This window comes from Anoplopoma fimbria, chromosome 13, assembly GCF_027596085.1.
Source record: "Anoplopoma fimbria isolate UVic2021 breed Golden Eagle Sablefish chromosome 13, Afim_UVic_2022, whole genome shotgun sequence".
In the NCBI taxonomy this organism is placed as follows: Eukaryota; Metazoa; Chordata; class Actinopteri; order Perciformes; family Anoplopomatidae; genus Anoplopoma; species Anoplopoma fimbria.
In genome coordinates this window covers 22,126,079-22,148,453 of record NC_072461.1, presented here as the reverse complement: position 1 = coordinate 22,148,453, position 22,375 = coordinate 22,126,079, and the positions used below count along the sequence as shown (strand labels likewise).

The window sequence follows — 22,375 nt, the reverse complement described above, 5'->3', positions numbered from 1 at the left end:
GAAAGATGGCAAAGTGCAAAGGTAAACATAGGTGACAAGAGGGAGCCCTGCGTCTGTATTTAATTAAAGGAGTTTGTGTGCGCGTGTGGTCAGGTGTCTTTGTGTTGACATCTTACCCAATGATGAACCGAATGAGGACACCTTCATGTTTCATTTGCAGCACTGAGTGTTGAAATGGTCTCATTTTAGAGGTCTGTCATTGCAGGCTGGAAAAAAAGCACAATACCTCCCCCAAAACAAGTAACACTGCCCTATAATTTATTTCATTATGATCTTTAACTTATTTGTGAATGTATTTTTGTCATTTCTGTTGTCAGTTATACTTTTTTACTGTTTCTTTTGACACCTCAAATGTTTTCCCCAATACAAAACAAATACAGAGTGATAATCAATCACAAAAAGTAACTCCATTACGAATGCATATCTGAAACATGCTTAATGGTCAATGGATTCACATAGACTTGTGGTAGTTCCAGGAAGTACTTGGCGGGCAATTTGAATACTTAAATATGGGTAGAAATCCAGAGACAGAACTGTGATTTTAGCTAACTAGTTGTCAATACAGTAATTTATTTACAATACTCTTATGGAGCATTGTCATATGAATTCAGTAATACATTGTATGTATGTTTTAAGTGAGTAAGTGTGACAGATAGAGTTACCTGCCTATTTGACATATTTTAGGCTAAAGTTCTAATAAAATAACTTTATTACAATCTTCATTTACATATATACACAGCCCTTAAATAGTATGAATCCGTATCACTTGAAGTGTAGTATATAAATATTCAAAATAATAAATATTGATGTGCAAATGAGTTGACATTTATGATTTACAGTCAATATTTCTATTTCTGTACTTCATGTGTTTTGATGTAATTATATTGCAGTGGCTGTAAAGGTGATTTTGTAACCGTCTTATATATTTTACAGTCACTTCAACATTTACTTCAAAGGTTCATATAATCTCATTTCTTAAATCCGTTCTAAATAAATAAAACACATAACTTCTGAAAACTGTTGCTTTACAAACATACCTGAACGCAAACGCAACACACCGGTCTTGAACGCCTCCCTCACTGGACGTAAACGTGACGTATGACGTATGGCAGAGGTGAGTTATCTAACATGTGGTTTGTTGTTTAGTTAGCGAGCAATGACCTGTCCTCTCGTTTATATGGATAATAATTAACGCAGAAATGTCGTAATGTATGAGGAGTGGAAAAACGTATGCTGCTCACGTGGTTGGATAATATAAATATGTATTTGAGTCGCTCAAAAACACAGATTCATCCTGGTTAGATTGAGGAAGCAGTTAGTTATTCACATAATACATGTGACATTTTTGTATGTATTTATTTCACACAGCTGTTGTGAGCCATGGGAGTATAGTTTGAAGAAAAAAAAAAAAATCTTCAATAATCATTAATCTTTAAAAAGCATTAAACAAAAAATATATATTTTTACATTTTGCAAAAGCATTAAACAAATAAAGATATTTTTACATTTTGCAAAAGCATTAAACAAATAAAGATATTTTTACATTTTGCAAAAGCATTAAACAAATAAAACAAAAGCATTAAACAAATAAATATATTTTTACATTTTGCAAAAGCATTAAACAAATAAATATATTTTTACATTTTGCAAAAGCATTAAACAAATAAAACGTTTTTTTTTACATTTTTGCAAAAGCATTAAACAAATAAAGATATTTTTACATTTTGCAAAAGCATTAAACAAATCAAAAATATATATTTTTACATTTTGCAAAAGCATTAAACAAATAAAAAAAAATATTTTTACATTTTGCAAAAGCATTAAACAAATAAAAAAATATATTTTTTACATTTTGCAAAAGCATAAACAAATAAAAAAAATATTTTTACATTTTGCAAAAGCATTAAACAAATAAAAAAATATTTTTACATTTTGCAAAAGCATTAAGCAAATAAAAAAATATTTTTTTACATTTTGCAAAAGCATTAAACTTCAAGTCAGTTGTTAGTCCCTGTATTCAAATACTCATGTCTCAGCTTGTCATTGTTAGTCAGCAGATCCACATTGAAAGGAATCCTCTATATTCATAGATAGTTCTGTTATTTTCAATGCTTACTAATTAGTTTTCCATGCTGGTTGGTCTAACCAGGGGAACCTTACGCCACTGGCACTGTAAATGAGGCTTTGTGGAGGGTTATTGAGTTATGAATGTATGCTTTCATAATCTACTGCGGCATTGGCAGATATGAGGGATTTGAAGACAAAATATTGCCCTAAAGTTGTTTAGTTAGCGAGCAGCTTTCTCGTCCTGTCCTCTCGTTTATATGGATAATAATTAACGCAGAAATGTCGTAATGTATGAGGAGTGTAAAAACGTATGCTGCTCACGTGGTTGGATAATATAAATATGTATTTGAGTCGCTCAAAAACACAGATTCATCCTGGTTAGATTGAGGGTCATATGAGGAAGCAGTTAGTTATTCACATAATACATGTGACATTTTTGTATGTATTTATTTCACACAGCTGTTGTGAGCCATGGGAGTATTTGTTTGAAGAAAAAAAAACAAATCTTCAATAATCATTAATCTTTAAAAAGCATTAAACAAAAAAATAAATATTTTTACATTTAGCAAAAGCATTAAACAAATAAAATATATTTTTACATTTAGCAAAAGCATTAAACAAATAAAATGTATTTTTACATTTTGCAAAAGCATTAAACAAATAAATATAGTTTTACATTTTGCAAAAGCATTAAACAAATAACAAAAAATATTTTTACATTTTGCAAAAGCATTAAACAAATAAAAAATATATATTTTTACATTTTGCAAAAGCATTAAACAAATAAAAGATTTTTACATTTTGCAAAAGCATAAACAAATAAAAAAATATATTTTTACATTTTGCAAAAGCAGTCGTTAAAAAAACAATCTAACACCAAATAATTCTTCACCTCACTGCAGCATCACACAACTGGAAGTGTTTTCTTTCGGGTTTTTTTGGGAACGGGTGCATTTTAATTGCAAAGAAGAGAGCAAAAGCAACAGGTTGTAGTTGAATATAAAGATAAATTTGACCCTTGGTTATATTAAAGATTAGGGAAGGTTCAGTGTAGTACTAGTCTTATGTACGTTAGTCGTGTTACTACTGTTTGTTCTGAAGAGCTTCTACAACTCACATACCCTAATGACTATGGACTAGTAGTTCAAAGATTTACATAATCTTAATTATTGTTGACAATATTACAAAATAGCTATGACATATTTTAGTCTATATTCCATATAAACAATTTAAACCAAGTTAAAGCAATGCAACAAGGCAATGCAAAGGAATTCACATAAGATATAAAAAGGGAAATTACTATAAAAAATGTACACAAGACACATAAAGCAAATTATAGCACAGCCGCTGTGACAGTAAGACATGTGGCTCAATGTTGACCAGAATTGGCTTGAACATAGCAGCTACTGTATAAACTAACAAGAAATAGAATGACTTCCTAACCAACATCATTTGAGCTTCAGTCAGCTGTATCTCATTAAGATTTTCAGAGGGCATCTGACCAAACAAGCTCGTCATCCTCTCCACGGCTGCAGAAATAATACATTTGTCCTAATTGGGGTTCAACAAAGACGCTCACTGTTTGTTCTTTTTGCCTCATCATACGGAAGTTTTTAACTGAAAACATCAACATATAGAAACATCTTTGTTCTTATTCCTGTGTAATATTTTTACTCAAACTCAAATCTTGTTTGTCATTGTGAGATTGATAGCAGGTCTCTTGTAGATCTGAAACTATTTGTCAATTTATTAATTAATAGAGTTACAAAAAACATGTACATTATGTAACCTCTTTAGATACGCACTTCTGTGACTAATGTATGAACAAGGATTCAGGGTAACATCTATATTTTAAACACAAAATCCTTCAGAAGACAAACCTTAATACCTCAGATAGAGCTTCTTTATTGCACCATGATAATCGTTTTTTTACACTCGGACTTGTGAAACAGGGAGGGAACTTAGTTCTAGTACTGCAGTTAGTTTGAGGTGTCAGAGCATTCAACGCGTCGTCCATTGATAAGCTTCATTCCTGACTGAGCTCTGTGTGTATGTGTGTGTGTGTTTGTGTGTCAGACGCTGAGGATGAAGATCGCCTTGCTGGGAGCCACTGGGCAGACTGGACAGTATCTGATCAACCAGGCGCTGCAGCAGGGTCACACTGTCACCGCCATCGTCAGGAACCCGGGAAAACTTGGAGTGCATCATGACAATCTCAAGGTAATGTGACACTCACTTTGAGTTAGTTGTCTTGTCGTGCGGCCGTTCACTGCATGTTCAAAGTTCAGTCAGTGTGATGTCACATGATAAATGTTTTTATTGTGTCCGACTGAGGTTGTGTGAGGTAAAAGTTGCATATGTTTCTGAACAGAAGCCACAAATGTTCTTGCAGGACAAACATCTGGGTGTGATACTGTGCATACAGCAATGCAGATAACAATGCGGATTTAAATTGCAACACTGCAACGATAAATGTGTTGCAACAGGTATTTGTTTAAAAGCAAGTAAAGATACTACCATAAGGGATCTGGGGGAAGGTACTTGAACTCTTTGACACCTCAGCAATGGCTAGAAATAATCTTAATAGAAAAATAGACATTTATTTTAAGAATACAAAAAGCACAACTGGATATTGAATGGACAAAACATTCACTTTACCAGAAATCTATCAGCAGGATTCCGTTATTAATGGGAAAAAATGTTAATTCACTCTTCAGTTATTATTAGCTGTGTATCATTTCTGGTCAGTTAAGATTTAAGTGGAAAAAGCTTGGAGGCTTTGGTTTAGTCATCAGAAGAAACCAATGGGCTTGTGCCTGAAGGTCACAGAAGGGTAGGAAGTGGAAGAGTTTTGAAAGACATACTAACCATTTATTCTTCATGTTAATGCCTCATGTATAAATACTGCAATTTGAAATGCCTCACCTGTTAAAATTAATAAATAAGCAAAATCAGTCTGCAGTCCATAAATGAATATAAAATTCTTTCATGTGATCTAAACTCAACAAAGAAGTAAAGTTCTCCTCATTATTTATCGTTAGCGTCTCTCTGTCTGCTGCTTTTCAGGTGGTGGAAGCTGATATTTTCTCAGCAGACAGTCTGAAGACTCACTTCACAGGACAGGATGTGGTCATGTCCTGCCTCGGCTTCCCGGCCTCCTTCTTCTCGGGGGTGACGGGCTACACCCTGTCCATGAACAGCGTGATCAGCGCCATGCGAGAGGCCCGGGTCAACAGGATCATCACCATGACCTCCTGGTACACTGAGCGTAAGTGCAGTACACGTGATGATGCCGTCTGTGGGTTCCTTTGTGACCTGATAATGAAAATAGTCACAAATAATTTTATATCAATTAATTTTCTACGGAGAGTTCTTCCTTATTTTATTTCTCAGAACATGATCAAACATCTAAAAAGAAACTAGATCCTCACAGAGCTGCTAGCATTCTGTATAAGTCTGTTTCATGGTTGGTTTTCATTGGATGAGCCAAATATACTTCTACAATATTAATACGTTTTCTCATTTTGAATTTCTAATGTAAAGGACTACAATTAATGCCTTTTAAATTTATAAAATAATGTTGCATAGCTATGAAATAAGTGTTTTTTAAGGATCTGCTCTTACATCTGTTTATATTAGTTAAATGCAACAAACACCTGAAAGCATCAATTTATAATTCAGACTAATTTGAGTTCTTATAGATTCTTGTATTGATTCTTTAATTGCATGAAATGTGAGAGATTAAAGATGGGGATTCCACTCTTGTTTTATTTTTTTCATTTGTGTTGTTAGCCAACTCAGGAGCACAGTCATCTTATCTCATCCGCTTCCTCCTGATACCGATGATCCGAAGCGTTCTCGCCAACATGCATGAGATGGAGAAGTTTCTGGAGAAGACGGAGGACATCAACTGGACGGTGGTTCGTCCACCTGGTCTAAAGAACCTGTCCGCCTCAGGTAAAAGCAGCCCTTCTGCCTCAGGATCAATTTTGACAGAGCTCAAGCTCATGGGCATGTGCTCTCGTTACTTAATGCAGTGTTTATGTGATGACACATTTTTAATTAACGCTATTCCTTGAGTATTTGGCGTGTATCCCCTACCTTCCACTAGCTGAAGGAGCAACTTGAAAAAAAGGTCCTCTGACTCCCAGTTTTTCATCATTGTGTCCTCCACAGCTCAAGAGTTTCTGACCCATGAGGGATACTTTGTGCCCACCAGCAGTGGAAACCCTGCAGGCAGCGCAGTGGGAAGAGGAGACGTGGCTCGCTTCATGCTCTCTTTACTCAACAGCAACGCCTGGATCAAGAAGGGAGTCGCCATCACTACCAAATGAGAAAGAAGAAACCACTGCAGCCAGTCGCTGTTTTCAGCAGACAGACAGAGTTGATTAAAAGGAGCTTAAAAGAAAGTAAATATTGGAATTGAATTCATCATTATACCAGAAATACAACTCCAAATAAATGTTGCTCTGTATCTAAGCAACTGTTGCGAACAAGTTCACCAAAACAACTTCATAAGGTGATAAAATGTCAATGTTGTGCGTGAATTATCAAAAAATGTAATTATTACAGGTACAAATATAGACAGACATTATGTTTCCATTAAGCTGGATAAACCCACAAACAGTTGTCACTGTAACTATTAGAATAACCAGTTCATTTACAAGCCAAAAACTTTCGTCATGTTACATACCACTACAGCTAATTTGGTTAAACTGGCCCTTTAACTAAATGTCTACTTACTGCCTTTGTAATCTTCTACTGGATAGAACTGTTCAAACGCCTTATACAGCCTAATCTGTCTGATGAATGTGTTTTTATTTACTACTGTTTGACATATTCTTGTTTTATATGTTTGAAAACCTCATTCCATTCATTTATGTTGGTGTTTCTACCATCAGTGGTAACCACTTATTACTCCATGAGGGCTCAGAGCACTTACACACAGGATTGAAGTACACGATTTAATCCACATGGGAGCAGCGTTACACCAACAGCACGTCCATAATGTGCTCTTTAATTACAGCTACTGTTGCACCATTACATTACATTACAGTCATTTAGCAGACGCTTTTATCCAAAGCGACTTACAATCAGTAGTATATTACATATCATTCACACACTGATGACAGGCTACCATGCAAGGTGCCACCATCAGACTCTAACTAACATTCATACAACATCCAGTGCACACCGATGGCAAGCCTTCGGGAGCAACTTGGGGTTAAGTGTCTTGCCCAAGGACACATCGACTACCTTGCTCTCCACTACGCCACAGCCGCCCACCATGCATTCACATGAGTACTTAACATCCAAATATGTACTGTATCAGTTCTGTTAAATAAAATTTACAATAATGAAACTGATAAAGGATAATTTGTGCTGCAAGTTCAACATGATCATTTATTTGGGGGGAGGGGTTTGGGTCCCAGGTTTCAATCAGCACTTAATCACACGTTAGTTGCACTAACACACCTGGCTGGCTTTGATTCAAGTGCTCGGTGTGGTCAGGATTGACAGAGTCGTATTGTCTCTTTCATTGTCCTGCATGGTTAACATCTTAGCTGCTGCATTTTAAATGAAGTGAGGGTAGGAGCGTCTCAAGTCCTGCACAGGTTTATGATGTGTTTTCAACTAGTTCGCTAGCAATGGGCCTTTTTCTAAAAAGCAGGATTAGCAAGTTTTATTACACTAGCAATTCTAACATCCCTGATAGAATCTCTTTCAAACATCTAATGTGATGTTAAACCTGGTTGGTTGGTCATGAAGCAACAAAAGAGAAAAGTCAAATTTTCTTTCATTTATATTTACTTTTTATTGACCTAAAGGTAGTGTGATTTATAGAAAATGAGAATTGGGTGAGAGGTCATGATGAGTGTGTTGATGTGTGCCAGAGTTGCCATTGTAATGTTATCTTAACTTTGCTCTAGCAACACAACCAGTTATCCAAGAATGTAATCTGATAGTCTCAATTGAAAGTAGGGATTTTACAGCAAACTGATCAGTTATCTATATCAATAATGGTAAAAAGCTTTGGAGATACACTGCAAATGCATACATTTAGGCCCTGGTCAATGCAACTGGATCTTTTGGGCAATGATAATTCAGGTGTTAAAAACGTGCAAAGTAGTATTCACAAAGTCATATTTCATAACACTAGCATGCTAACATGCTGATGTTGGCTGTAATGTTGTTGTGTTGCTTTGAAAACAAATCTCCTTCTGGGACAATACATGGGAGCAACAGTCGCCATGAGCACTCTAACAGGCTAATATTTTTATGTTATCACATTGTTACGCCCCCTTGGTGGCTCGGAGTAGAAAGACGTAACATAATGCACCAGGTTGAGCAAGTGAGGGTGTAGTCACACAAAACCAGGACCCAATATGAATTAAAGAAAGTATTTAGTTACAGAAAAGCAACACAGGGATCAAAGAGGACTGTCAGTGGCACCAATGAAAAGAACATAAAGAAACCCACCCCCATTGACAGGTGCTAAGCACCCAAAAGTACAGCGGGTGGTGCTCACTCTAATCTGGGGTTTTAACAAAAGGTAAACCTACGTGCATGTAATATGTATACCCAGGGTATCTTACCTATCCTCGTTTGTCCCTGTGCGCACAACAAAGAATTAACACAAGACAAAACAAAAGTAGGCTGCTAAAGTAAATGGTTTTAACAAAGGTGTTTTAACTAAAGGTTCATCAATGAACCAGCAAAACCAAGCAAAATCAACCCGAGCTCAACGAGAGCTCTGCCACAGCTCAACCCAAAAAGCAACCACCTTCTCTAACACAAATGGGGGCTATTTAAAGGGGAATGGCTGAGAGGAGATCCGGAACAGGTGTGGTGATGATCAATGATTGGAACCAGGTGCGCACATCTGAGAAGGAGGAGAATGAAAACAGTGGGAGGAGACAGAACAACAACACAAACCAACAACACAAGACAGAACACAATACATGTAGGCCTACAACACGTATACATACAAGACACTGTACGTAACACACATTCACCATCTTAGTTTAGCAGGTTAGCATGCTAACATTTGCTAGCACAAAAAAGAAAATATAGCTGGGTCTGTTGTCATTAGTTTTTTTTAGATATTTGATCATAAACCAAAGTATCAGACAGATCTAAAATGTGTTGTAATGGTTATGGTAATCTTTGAAATCCTGAATCAAATATTTAATAATTCTATTTTAATAAATTGATAGTTTATATTATAAATTATACTACACAGCGTATACTAATAATACACATTAACTAAATCAAAAAAGTGATGATCCAAACATATATTTTTAAAAAAAAGCACACATTATAAACAAGTTTGTTCAATCACTTTTAATTAACAATCATGGGACATCAATCACACAATTAACATTAAACAATTTGTCAAACTGTACATGGAGAAGCACAAATTAAAATGTATGCTTTGCAATTTCACTTTATTGCACGTGGTTGGATTCTATTCTTATCTTAAAGATATATTTATTCAAACATCACCTCCATGCAGTCTTCATCCATCGGAGGTGAGGTCTGCAGCTTTGCTAGATTTGGATTATCTCAAAGCATGAGACAGAAAACTAGCAATTACTGCTTTAAAATGTTTAAATAGACATTTCTGCTTCAAAAATAAACTACATACTGGTATGCTGATGACCAATACAAGAGAGTTTCATCTTTCAAGCCACAGTAGATTCACAAAATTTCCTTCAAAAGCTGTAAGAATGATAACCAGTGTGTGGACATTCAATGTACCTGTATGCCAACAGTAAATGGCAAGATTTGGCTCTGATTTGGATATTTTATTTACAAAAAGTGCACAGCTGCTTTGAAACCGTATGTACATTTAACAACTTAAACATTGCCTCGAAACACACGACCTAAACATATTAAAACGTAGCTCAAACATCTATTCCATTAAATACAACATAATTTAAACCTCTTTTGCACTGTTAACATTCAGGTGTAAAGAGATTTACACATTTCTTAACATGACGTCTGGGAACAATAAGAACATGCCCCAGGTATTATCTCATCTTTGTTCAGCACAGTCTACGGTCTCTCAGCGGCCACTGCATACAATTCATTTATTTTCTCCTGGTACATCTTCACAACAATGGGTCTCCTCAGTTTCAAGGTAGGTCCTGCATAGACAGAAAACAAAAGAAAATAGCAAGTTAATTAAATCTAAATCTTAAGTTTTGTCTCTGCTTAGCGACACACCCACACGGTGACAACATTTGATCCACTGTCACTTAACAATGTATCAGAGGGAGAGATTCAATCACTACCACTCATATTTCACTGGAATGTTGTCTTGCATGTAGCACAGTCACAGGACTTGTTTGGTTACAACATGACCTTGATTGAATGCTGATTGATCTTGATTACAGCAGTAGTGACTACTTCCTTAATAATATTGTTGTGTGCAGATTTTGCTCAAATTTGAATAAAAAAAGAAGGAAGCATAGACAAATAACTCACCCAGTTCACCTCCATCGACAGAGAAGTCTCGCTCCAGTATCACGTACTTCTGGATCTTCTGGGCGTTGGACGTTGCTCTGGCGTTGACGCGCTCCATGCCTTCCTGTATGGCTTTGTAAATAGCTGGCTCCTTATTGGCTATGATCTCGGACACCTTGGTGGCTGTGACGTCGTGCTGCTGGCAGAAGATCAAAGCCTCGGGGCTCAGCTCATCCGTGGGCTCGCCGTTGTCATCCGCCACGCACTGTGGAAATAGAGAAGGGTCATTATTGTGTTTGTTTGATTTATTCAGTAGCTGTGACTGTGTGCAGGAAGGGAGGCCTGGTTACTTTGAGTGTGAGCAGCATGGAGAGGAACTTCAGCTTGTCTCCCAACAGCATGGCGTTGCTGATGATGGGCACCTCGGCCTTCACTAAATCCTCAATGGGCACAGGAGGGATGTTCTCTCCACCTGCAGTGATGATCAGTTCTGTGCAGAAAAGACAGTTTAGTTGCAAAAGTGTGTCACCTGTTTTTACAATGTCCAGTGTTATTGCTTTACCTTGTTTATTTCTGACAAAACACTGCGTTGTTTTCACGGATTTTGTGTGCAAATTTTGTCTTTTTAAGAACAACTAGCAGAAGAAAAACATTAAATTATCATCAAGTTCCCACCACCAATTCCTTTCACTACAAATGTATCTAAAAGTAATGTAAACAAATTAAATAGTTACAGAAAAGCTAACAAGACTGCAGAGAAAGGGTTTTAAAGTTGTTTTAGCGTCATATTATAAATTGCCCTAAAAAGTGCACTTGTATGTTCCATTTTTTATTTTATTTTAGTGTACTTGAAGTTCTAAGTACTTGAAAAGTAGATAGTTTTACTAAAATAAAAGTGCCAATACAACAAGACTCTATTACAAATTAAAGTCCTGCATTCAAAGTTTTGATTAAGTAAAAGTTAAGAATTATGTTCAGCAAAATGCACCAAAAGTATAAAAGGTATAACTATTTGTTCTGTAGAAAAAAACACATTATATTATATATGACATTATTAGATGTTAATACTGATGCATTAATGTATAAGCAGCTCTTTACTGTTGTAGCTGGTGGAGGTCAACATTGTTTTAACTACTTTATATACAGTTAGATGGTGTGTCATGTGGACCACGAGGTCAGGCTCCTCCAGAGGGACAACAGCCTACCTTTGATCCTTCCTGTGATGTACAGGAAGTCATTCTGGTCGTGTCTTCCCAGATCTCCAGAGTGAAGCCAGCCGTCCTGGTCGAGAGCCTCTGACATTTTGTCCGGCATGTCCAGGTAGCCCATAAAGATGTGCCGACCCCACATACATATCTCTCCGCTGCCGTCCTCATCTGGGTTCTCCAGCTTCGTCTTGCTGCCTGGCATCCCTTTTCCACAGCTGGAGAGACAAAACATAAGTGAGCAACATGCTTATTTAGACCTGACCTGACCAAAAGTTGTGCTAAAACTGCAACGCTAATTTGAAGTTTAGTACATATAAATAAGATATCACAATGTCAGTACACTATGAAAAACATTTTCATGCAAAAATATACAAACCTGGCTGAGATGTGATTAATTAAACCAGTGGTTCACAACATTCTTGACTTGTGACCTCTTAAAAACAAATAAACGTCTGCTTCCAAACCCTCAAGAAAAGTTCTAATAATAATAATAATTGCATAGCCAGACTTATCTCCACAACAATGTGTCAGCGCTAAAGAAAGGTCTGGGTCCACATATGATCATTATGGTACAGGAGGAAAAAAATCGTTGGCTTGTTTGCATTTCTTCAAACCAATCACAACCATTTTATGCGGTGCTCAGTTCAGGATGCAATGACGGTTCCCTTCCAAGGGCCAGGGACCCCCACTGACACAGACTGAGAGGTGAGGAGAGGGCTACAGAGGTCTGGTAAGCTCACTTCTTTCTAACGCCACACTCATAGATTGCTTTTCATTTTTTAAACTTGTAGTCTTCAACAGCAAACGACGCTGCCTCAAGCTATTTCACTTGCAAAAAAGAAATGTGTAAAATCTGTGGAATTCCCCTTTAAGTAAAACGTTCACTGTACAGAACATTTCAGACAGTATTCTCACACCCATTACAGTAACACACTTCAATCATAGTTGACAAGTTCCACAATGCTCTCCTGCTGACCTTGTCATGCGGTAAAAGGTGCCACTGGAGACGGTGTGTGGGCCGGAGCTTTCACTCATGCCGTATAGCTCCAACAAAGGGATGTTCAGGCTCATGAAGTACTCCAGAGTCTCTTTGGTGATGGGCGCAGCGCCTGTGAAGCATAACTTGCAGCGGTCCAGGCCCAGCGCATCACGGACCTTCTTAAAGACCAGATTGTTAGCCAACATGAAGCCCCAGGGCACCTGATTCTCCCTGTAACCAAAAAGATATAGTCAAATTTACAACCTATTGTTTGTTTGAAGTTAAGATTTATATACATACAATTTATATATATAATAAATAAGAACTGGGCCCAAAATGAAACGTTACCAACGGGGCAATGTTGGTCTGTCTGTTTAGCCTTGAAATAAATAACTATTGGATATATTGCCATGACATTTGGCATAAGCATTCATGTCCCCCTCAAGATAATTTGCAACCACTCTGGTTATTTCTTGACTTTTTATATAGCGCCATCATTGGGTAAAACATTCAAACACCACTACAGAAGCATGCAGAGCTAATGTCTTTCCCATCAGCCTCAGCTGTTCTGTGTGTTTAGTGCTAGTAAGCAAATGTTCTAATTCTAACAAAGGATCTTTGCTGCTGTCTCACCCGTTCATGACACTGTAGTTGTACTGCAGGCCTATAGACTTTGCCCAGCCTGCCACTGTCCTCTTCATTGGTGAAGCCTTGGCACCGACAGCTTTCATTTTCTCCTGCATCTTCTCCCACACACGAGGAACCCCCAGGAAACAAGTCGGACGAACCTCTTTAAGTGTGTTTACCAAGGAGCCCTGAAAAAATTATTGGGGATTAGAGTTAAAATAGTAAACGATCATTATTATTTCTATGTATTATACAACAGTAGGAGTCCTTACCTTGAGGGCGTCTGGATCTGCAAAGTAGACCGTCACGGCAAAAGAAATACACAACCACATGTCAACCAGCTGGGCTGCCACGTGGCTGAGCGGCAGGTAACTGACCACCACCTCCTCAGCGTGCTTTAAATTGAGCGTGTTAGTTGCTGTTCTGACTGTCCATGTCAGCTGCATATCAGAGAGGAGTCAGAAACAGAGTGTTATTCAAATATTTTTCTTAAATTTTCCCAAAACAAGTCAGCAAACACATTGTTCACATAGACTGTTATCAATATCTTATAAAACTATATGGTTGAGCCAATGCCAATAGTAGTAGGGTTTAGTTGTTCAAGTTTGAGGTGAGTCTACGGGGCCTCTAGAGGGAGTGTGTTTAGTAATAAGTTCCTGTTCTGGGTGCTACCTGCATGATAGTATTTGATGTGTTGGCATAAAATATATGTTGTAGCTGTTTTCCGAGTAATCTAAATATCAGTTAAGGCGTGCAGTAAAACATTTTTTTCAAAAATAAAAACTTGCAGACACTACTAACCCACCAACTTCCTTTTATTCACATGTGTACATGTTATTGTTAATTTTACTGATACCTTTAATTTAAATCTGACATTTTCTGACTCTTCTGTATTTTTTATTTTATGATAAATGTCCATTCTTTTTTCAATACAAGTTGATTTGCTGTTTACTACCTTATGTGACCAAAATCACAATTTATTATTTTTTTTATTTTATTTTACTTTTATAGTTAAGAAATGCTAGACATACTCTGTTTCCAGCTCCTGTTTTTTCTTTGTCATATATTAAGTTAATTGACAAATGGACTTTTGGTCGAGCAAAACAAGAGAATTGAAGACTTCATCTTAGGTTCTGGAAATTGTGATGTGCAGTTTATTTATTTTTTTATTTTTTTACTGGAACAATTAAATAATTAATTATTTGATTTATTGATAACAAAACAATTGTCAATTGAGGCCTAAGAAGGAATGATATAAAGACAGTTGTCAAAACAAAAAAAGTATTTTGTCTACATAACTCACATTGTCATGACTCAACATGACTCCTTTAGGGTTGCCGGTGGTTCCAGAGGTGAAGATGAGAGAACAGCACTCGTTGGCCCGAAGACTGTCAATCACATTATTTAACTGCTCGTCTGGCACATCCTCTCCCAGCTTCATGAACTCTGCCCACTACACAAATACAGAGATAATGTTAAACAAAGTGCGTCTAAATCTAGTCTGAACTGAACTGCATCTGATGTAGTGCAGTTTAACACATTTGAGTTCAGTCACATTTATTAAATTACAATTCTTACATCACAAGTAAGAAAGATAATATTTTTGTTTTAAAAAGGTCAGTGGTCAAACTGTAGGCATCACATTTTCTACAACCATGTGACTTATCTGCTTCATCGGTATGTTTGCTGAGAGAACTTACTGTATACAGGAACGGTGCTTTCTGCTGCAGTTCGCCTTTATACTGGACAATAGCTTTCAGATGAGGCAGATGATCTTTAACCTGTTGTGGAAATACAAATTAAATAAAAGGCATATGAGGACAGATTTATTTCTAACTTTGCCAATAGTTATTACAGCAATCTGATAAAACTTCTGACCTGCAGGATTTTGTCGAGCTGTTTCTGGTTTTCCACAATCATGACGTTGGCCTCACTGTTTGCAGCCACATACTGACAAGCTTCGGGCGAGTTGGTGGTGTAAATTCCAGTTGCCAGACCTCTATGGAACAAATCAGATAAAGGAGAGTAAGACGCTCTGTTGAATGCACACATTTGAGGATTTTTGCTCTATTGACTACAGTTTGTCTCACAAATAATTGCACACGTCTTTCAGAGAGAATGAGCAGAAATAACTGAAGTTAATGTTGGCTTTATCTATTCATTATTCATGCAAATCACTTACAAACATAAGACACAATGTACAAGATATGCCACATAATTTGAATTTTACAACAATGCGATTATCAAACAATAAAGTTTCTTACACAATCAGAAATAGGATTTTATCCTCACAACAACCCAAGAGCTGTCAACCAATCTAAAACAACACATCTCAACCCCCAAAACATCAACAGCCAGATGATTAAACCTTCTGTATTATATGATTTTTATTTGATACTTTTTTTTTTTTTACTGGATATCTCCTCTACTGCAGAACGTAAAGTTGCAAGTAAAGTTTTTGTACATGAATAGGTGCATAAAATACAGAACTTTAATGTTATTCATTTATCTGAAGACAACAGCCAGATGGAGGTTTAACAACCACATTATGAGACTTTTATCTGGTATGGCCTTAACAGCTGTGGATGGGGACACAGAGATGGACATTGAGATTGTCGGTTGAAACAATGCTCATACATACGTCTGTGCAACTATACATGGAATTTTATCTACCTCCTTGAATCTTATCTTACCCTGCAAAGATGCAGCCGACATTTGAGATGAACCATTCGGCGGAGTTGAATCCCAGAATCCCCACGCCATGGTAACGCTCCAGCCCCAACTAAAAAAAGCAGACAAGTTGTTGTTGCTTTTAATTTTTTTCCAAAAAGAGCATGTATGTTTAATGACACAGCAGCACAGTGCCTCCATTACTCTTGACCTACATCTCGTTTCAAAAGCCTACTCCACCTCATGGGACAAGTACATGAAACTGGAGATGTAACTCAAGCTGTGAATTTCACACACCCAAGTGTTGATTTTCAGCAGCCCGATCTCACACCACAGAGAGTTCAGTAGGAGGACATTCTGAGCTACTGTTTACGAAACAGGCTTTTTTAAATTGTTTTGTAGCCTGTAACTCCTGTAACATAATTAACGTGCATGTCAAAAACTTCTGCTATACTAGTTTGGATTACAAATATAGGATATTAAAAACAGTACAGGCAGAACATATACGATATAGAAGATATACTGCAGTGGAATGTTTCTTTTCCTCAACTTCAGCACACTGGACTTGAATGAAACTGTTACTATGACTTTAAAGTACTGAGTTTCAGCTTTAAGGGTGTTTGAGGTCGTTCATATTCATATTGGGTGCATCATTTGTAGCATGATTTTTTCTCTAGTACTTTTTTTCTGCCCAACAGGTTATGTATTTACTGAAGACCAGGCTAAAACCAAAAAGCCTCTCAAGCAAGCAAAAAGTGAAGAAGGTTGCAGTAATAGTCTGGGAGAGCAAAACGACTCCCCTACGGAAATTTGTCCAATTTGTTCCTTTTAAAGTATCTAATATACGTAGGTAATATAATAGGTACATATACATATGAATGTGTTAAATACAATAATTTAAACTGCTGTGCCCAGTTTCTGCTACTTACAATTAGACTACAGTTTGTATAAGCAAAAAAGTTTACATTACTACTGTTGACCCAAAACAGATGAAAACACCCTTAAATTAAAGCTGAAAGACAAATTAACATTAACATTTCATTCAAAATTCAACGTGCTGGAGTTGAGACCACAGCAATATGTCACTGCACAAGTCAATCTTCAAACAAACCTTGAGGTAACTCTTAGCTGCAGCCCGGCACTGCTCATAGTACTGCCTCCACGACAGGGTCTCCCACTGGCCCCCTTTTTTGGAAGCCAAGGCTGGATGATCCCCGTACGCTTCCACCGTCTCCAGAAACAGCTGATGGATGGTGATGGGAGTCTCTGAGGCCGGGCCCGAGCCCTCCATCCTCAGCCTGACTGCCTTGTCTCTGCTGGTGCTCCACAGCTTGTCCGCTGGGGCCAGAGGCGCTGGTCTGTTGGCCGTTGTCAAAGGAACTGCCTTGGGCTCCTCTGCATTGGGACAACAGGGGCAGCTGTATTTACCCGCCATCAATAACAAGCCAAATTTAGAAGATACCTGCACCGAAACCGAGACAGCAAGCTGAAGAAGATGAGTCTGGGTATGAGAGGACTGCAGACATCTCTGGACTAACCCTGTGTATTTCTAACAGATTAATTGTCAGAGCAACATGATTTACAGGTTGTGCTGTGAATGTGGGAGGGCTATACTGATACCTGAGACGAAACAGGTGTATGTCAATGCCTACCTACCGATCAGGTTTGGAAAGAAGAAGTTTGGTGAGAGCGTCAAGTAAAACAGACACAATAATGCTGTATTTGTTTGAGTTGCTCAAATTCCTTCCTGTTATTTAAAAATGTTTTCCTTAATAGTGTTATTTTCTTTTCCTGCCATCATTCTTATTTCTGTCATCACAACTTTACAGTAGGATTGTATTGACTCTTTTGTTTCCTCCTTTTGCTTGATCTTTGCTCCCCTGCAAAAACCATTAGTCAGTTTCCTCCAAAATTCCTAAAAAATGTAACACATTAGCCAGTGTTACAGCTCTTTGACTCTAGGGTGCATTTTTCTCTCCACTGTGTCACTGTGAGTACTTCACTTAAAGTTAAAGGTTAATATCCAAACTTTGGTTTCCAACAACGTCATAGACCCACAACTGTTGTCATGAAAGGTCACAAAACAGAAAGATCTCGGCGCCTCATTTGATACAGTGAAACATGTGATTTTTACTCAATAGCCTCTTTACTGAATCTAAAAAACACACATAAGGCTCTTCAGACGCACCATTAAACTGGTTCGGATCACTCTATTGCTTAACATGTTATCCATCTTCTTCCGTATTTTTACCTTTTTTATTTCCAATGGTTATAGTATCCAAAAGCACATGTTGTTATATTTCACCTCAATTTTTAGAGACCCACAATGCAAAATAGTCACAAAGTAATGTGACTATGATATTTAAGCTAAGAACGAGGATCATTCTCTGATCCCAGTTTGAGGATGGAAAGGTTATACAAGGTTGTATTGGATTTCATTTGAAGAGTTCTCTAAAGGATCTTCTTGCTTTATTTACTAGACAATCCTGCTGATTTAATACACTGCTTAAGTATCTCACAATCTTTGCCATTAATGCAACTGCTAATACAGTAGTAGCTTTTTTGGGGCTTTTGACCTTTTGACCCTTTTATTTAGAGGTTTTCAATATAAAAGACAATATTTTTGGAGCTGCAAATGCACTAATTTTTTGTTTTTATGTATTTATTTGTTGAGTTTTTGCTGGTAGCATATTTAACAAATAATAATTATTTGATATCAAGATTTGTAGCTTGGAGCAGCAACTCCACTAATTTATAACTTTTATGTATTTATTGTTATCATTTATTGTCTTGTTTATTTGTCCCTCCGTCCTGGGAGTCCTTGAGAACAACTGAGCTCTACAATTACTAGTTCGACAAGTATAAAAGCATTTCGTTTTTAATAAATCTTTTTTATCTTTTTAGAAATCGTTTTTCATATCAGATAAGTTCCTCTCTCCTCACGTTGTACTCAGACTCTTACCCAGTGAAAGTCCCTCAGTGGCTTCCTCCAGCTCAGATGTGGTTTCTTCTCCATTGAGGATGAGGGTCGAGTGAATTTTTAAGTTTGTGGAATCTAACAGTGCCTTTTGGGTACAGATGCTGTGGATAAACAGAATTGTTAGTTACATAGTACAAATGGATCAAATCTACATGATAATAAAGATGTGTTTCCCGCTTTGGGACATGCATCATTTTGCATACCTCTCAGCTTTACCATCCATGACTGCAACACCATTGCTCATAACCGAACCCTCTTGGACACTCATCTCGTATTTGCTGTAATAACAGAGAAAAACTATATTAAATGGGCATGAAGTACAATTGGCCTTGAAACACGTCAGATATCCTCCAAGCAGATAAGAATTCCAGTTGTGAGAAAAGCACCACTCTGGTCATTTATACAAGACTGACAAAGTGATTGCAAAAGATCAGAGCCTATGACCACCATTGCTAAATGTTGAAACTCTGAATATTGTGCCAGGAAGCATTGCAGGACGTCTGCAATGCTTATCTACTCTTTCATTCCATCTCAGTCATCTAGTCATCTAGCTAGTTAATTCAAGGTAAAAAAAAGTAACGAAGCAACATTTCACGTTTTAGATGAATTTAAATTATTGTCAAAAAGTAAAGAGCTTGACTTGAGAACTTCCTTGATTCAGTTATCTTAGGAATGTACTGCAGAGAGTGAAATAATGCCATCTAGTGTGTAAACGACTCAACTACTGTGTTCTAAGGTCACAAGCTGTATCTGTAAATAACCAAACTGCCTAAAAATATATATTAATTCAAAAAATCTGTAGATATACAATAAAATGTATATAGATTCTTTTTTTTTAATCTATTATAGGAATATTATTACTGATGCTTTAACATGTAAGCTGCATTTTAATGTTACAGCAGGTGGAAGTGGAGCACATTTTAATTACTTTATATACTGTTGAATAGTTTAATCTATCATCATTAAAAATCTTAAACTGTGTTAATTGAAACTTAATCTGTAAAATAACCAATAACTCCAGTTATCAGATAAATATAGTGGAGTAAAAAGCATTATATTTCCCTCTGAAAAGTGTGGGAGTGGAGCTATTAAGTAGCATAAAATGATGAATACTCCAGTAAAAGTACCTTGTAATAAAACTGTATTAGATTAAGATCTGTCAACCCAGCAGACTCTCAGTCTGACCTCTAGTTAACTTTGGTCAAAATCTCTCCGGACCAAAGTTCATACGACTTACAAAACTACAGTGTGGCAATATGGAGTGGCAATGGCAAAGTCTTGTGTTATGCAAATAATGATGGATTTCAGTGTCACTAATGACTTGGACTTGCACATTACCAGGAAAGCAGACGTGACCTTTGAATGAAAGTTCGTGGTAAATCTTCTAGTAAAAAATGAGTAGCAGAAAGTCCTATAAGAGTCCTATGGGAGTAAACTGAAAGTCCAATTAGTTCCAGATGTTTAGTGTCAGTATGTAATAATGAGGTCCAGAGGAAACAAATCAGGCTCAATTTATTGTGGAGGAGGGTTTAAAATTAAAAAAAAGATTTAGACTCTTTTGACCGAACAATCAAAAGTCAAGCGTCCTGCTCACATCAAGTATTTACATCTCTTATTCATGTGTTTGTCACATTGACTATGCAGCCTAAAGGCTTATTAATTCAGTTTCTTCTGTCAACAGATTAAAGATCACAAAAGTCTGCATAGCAGAATATTTTTCTTAGCCTTAAAATTTTAAATGTAATTGTAGAAATCATTTATTATGTTTTGCAATTGAATAACAATCAGCTGAAGCAGAAAATGAGCTGTACCATGTCAGAAATCAAAGATATTCATGCAGTCCCCATAGCAACGTATGACAACAAAATTCAGTCTTTTTTCACACACTGTCACATCAAAAAAAGATCTTCAATTTAAAACTTTTCCTACCTTCCTCTGGGACAGAGCTGATTGAAAGTCGTTGTCAGGTGCAGGACAGACCAGGATCAACCTTTGCCCGGCGCAGGTGCTCAACTGTTGCCCCCCTGGAGAGAATATCAGCCTGACTTCCCCTCTACACACGCCTCACAGTCCAGAGCTTTAAAGACTTTCGCAATCCTCTGAACAACTGCAGCTGAGGCCAACAAGTTTGACAAAAGGGTTACTGCTCCTCGAGGTGAAGAAGACCTGGACACAGAAACATCCTGCGACTGGTAGAAGACTACTTTTATTATTTTATTTGAATGATACTAGCAGACAACTGCTAGTGGGTGTGTGTGTTTGAGGGGGTAATTAGACTTATATCCTCCCTAATCAACTCATGAAGACGCTTCATTATCAGATATGCATGACCAGAGTAATGATAAAACTAGATAAGTTCTCTCAGGTTTATGAGGAGAGATGAGACTTTGAACCATAAAAACTGTTATTCAACAGTTCAACAAAATATTAGAAATTCTAACTTTTTCTACCGGATTGACACATCAGGAAATAAGTGTCATTATGTTGGCCATACACGTTAAAATGCACAAAATATAAGGGATATCGTGTTGCACACACCTTTTGCAGTCTAAATTTTCTTAATTCTTCCACTTCTCTATGAACGTTGCTAAAAAAGTTCAAGACAGAAATCAGTAAGACTCTATGATATCTACTTAAAATGTCCATAGATCAACTCTTGTCACGTGTCATTAATACAGCCCTCGCTTCCTCTTCTGCCTGTTAGTTGGGGTTAATAAGTAAATATAGAGGAAAGGTCAACACCCCCTCCGCACCCCTCACCCACATTGCTCCCAGACAAGGTCAAAATCATACCACCCAGTCACACCACATCTGTCCAGACTCCGACCCGCATAGCTAATATTTGGGCACATGCCAGCTGTGAGGGTAAGTCGGGTCATTAATCAGTGCCAGCAAAGCTAAAAACTAGAGTTCACACATAGATCATTTGAAATGTGCTGTAGGTAATACATATTATATTGTGTGCATTAAAACAGGCTAATCAGTAAGAAAATGACTTTTATTGAGAACCACCGCCATTTTTATACTGAAATACATTCTTTTAAATATGAGGTAACTCTCAGAAATAGTGAAAAAAAATGTAATACAAGATACTTGGATGTTCAGTAGAGCAGGATAAAAAGTATATCTTGAAAAAGTACAAATATTTAACAAAACAATAGTATTACTATCTAAATATAAAGTGTATTCCACCTACTTTTAATGCTCCCACTCGTTTGATATACTCATATATATCATAATATTATTGTATAAATGTTTTAACTTTTATTTTGTTCAAATATTTATTGCTTGTCATATCTTAATGATTTTCTTAAATAAATTATTGATAAATTGTTAAAACCTGTTGCTTTATATTATAAAGAGGTGTTGTGTGAA

The 22,375-nt window shown here is 36.9% G+C and overlaps 2 protein-coding genes across 2 annotated transcripts; one reads left to right on the top strand and one right to left on the bottom strand.

Annotated features, from left to right (window-relative positions):
* The first annotated feature begins 1,084 nt into the window (after window positions 1-1,084).
* Window positions 1,085-7,385, top strand: LOC129101188 (flavin reductase (NADPH)-like). The gene is made up of 5 exons (XM_054610866.1): window positions 1,085-1,114; window positions 4,144-4,287; window positions 5,134-5,335; window positions 5,860-6,024; window positions 6,244-7,385. Exons 1-5 carry the CDS (start codon window positions 1,106-1,108, stop codon window positions 6,399-6,401), a joined length of 678 nt encoding a protein of 225 aa, XP_054466841.1. The 5' UTR covers window positions 1,085-1,105; the 3' UTR covers window positions 6,402-7,385.
* A 2,017-nt stretch (window positions 7,386-9,402) lies between these two features.
* Window positions 9,403-21,050, bottom strand: LOC129101574 (long-chain-fatty-acid--CoA ligase ACSBG2-like). Its single transcript, XM_054611442.1, has 15 exons — window positions 20,930-21,050; window positions 19,204-19,278; window positions 18,983-19,101; window positions 17,132-17,415; window positions 16,044-16,132; window positions 15,229-15,349; window positions 15,051-15,131; window positions 14,654-14,803; window positions 13,623-13,790; window positions 13,357-13,538; window positions 12,721-12,954; window positions 11,742-11,959; window positions 10,887-11,026; window positions 10,558-10,801; window positions 9,403-10,217 (listed from the first exon to the last, which is right to left on the bottom strand). Exons 2-15 carry the CDS (start codon window positions 19,266-19,268, stop codon window positions 10,126-10,128), a joined length of 2,187 nt encoding a protein of 728 aa, XP_054467417.1. The 5' UTR covers window positions 19,269-19,278; window positions 20,930-21,050; the 3' UTR covers window positions 9,403-10,125.
* Between the last annotated feature and the right edge of the window lie 1,325 nt (window positions 21,051-22,375).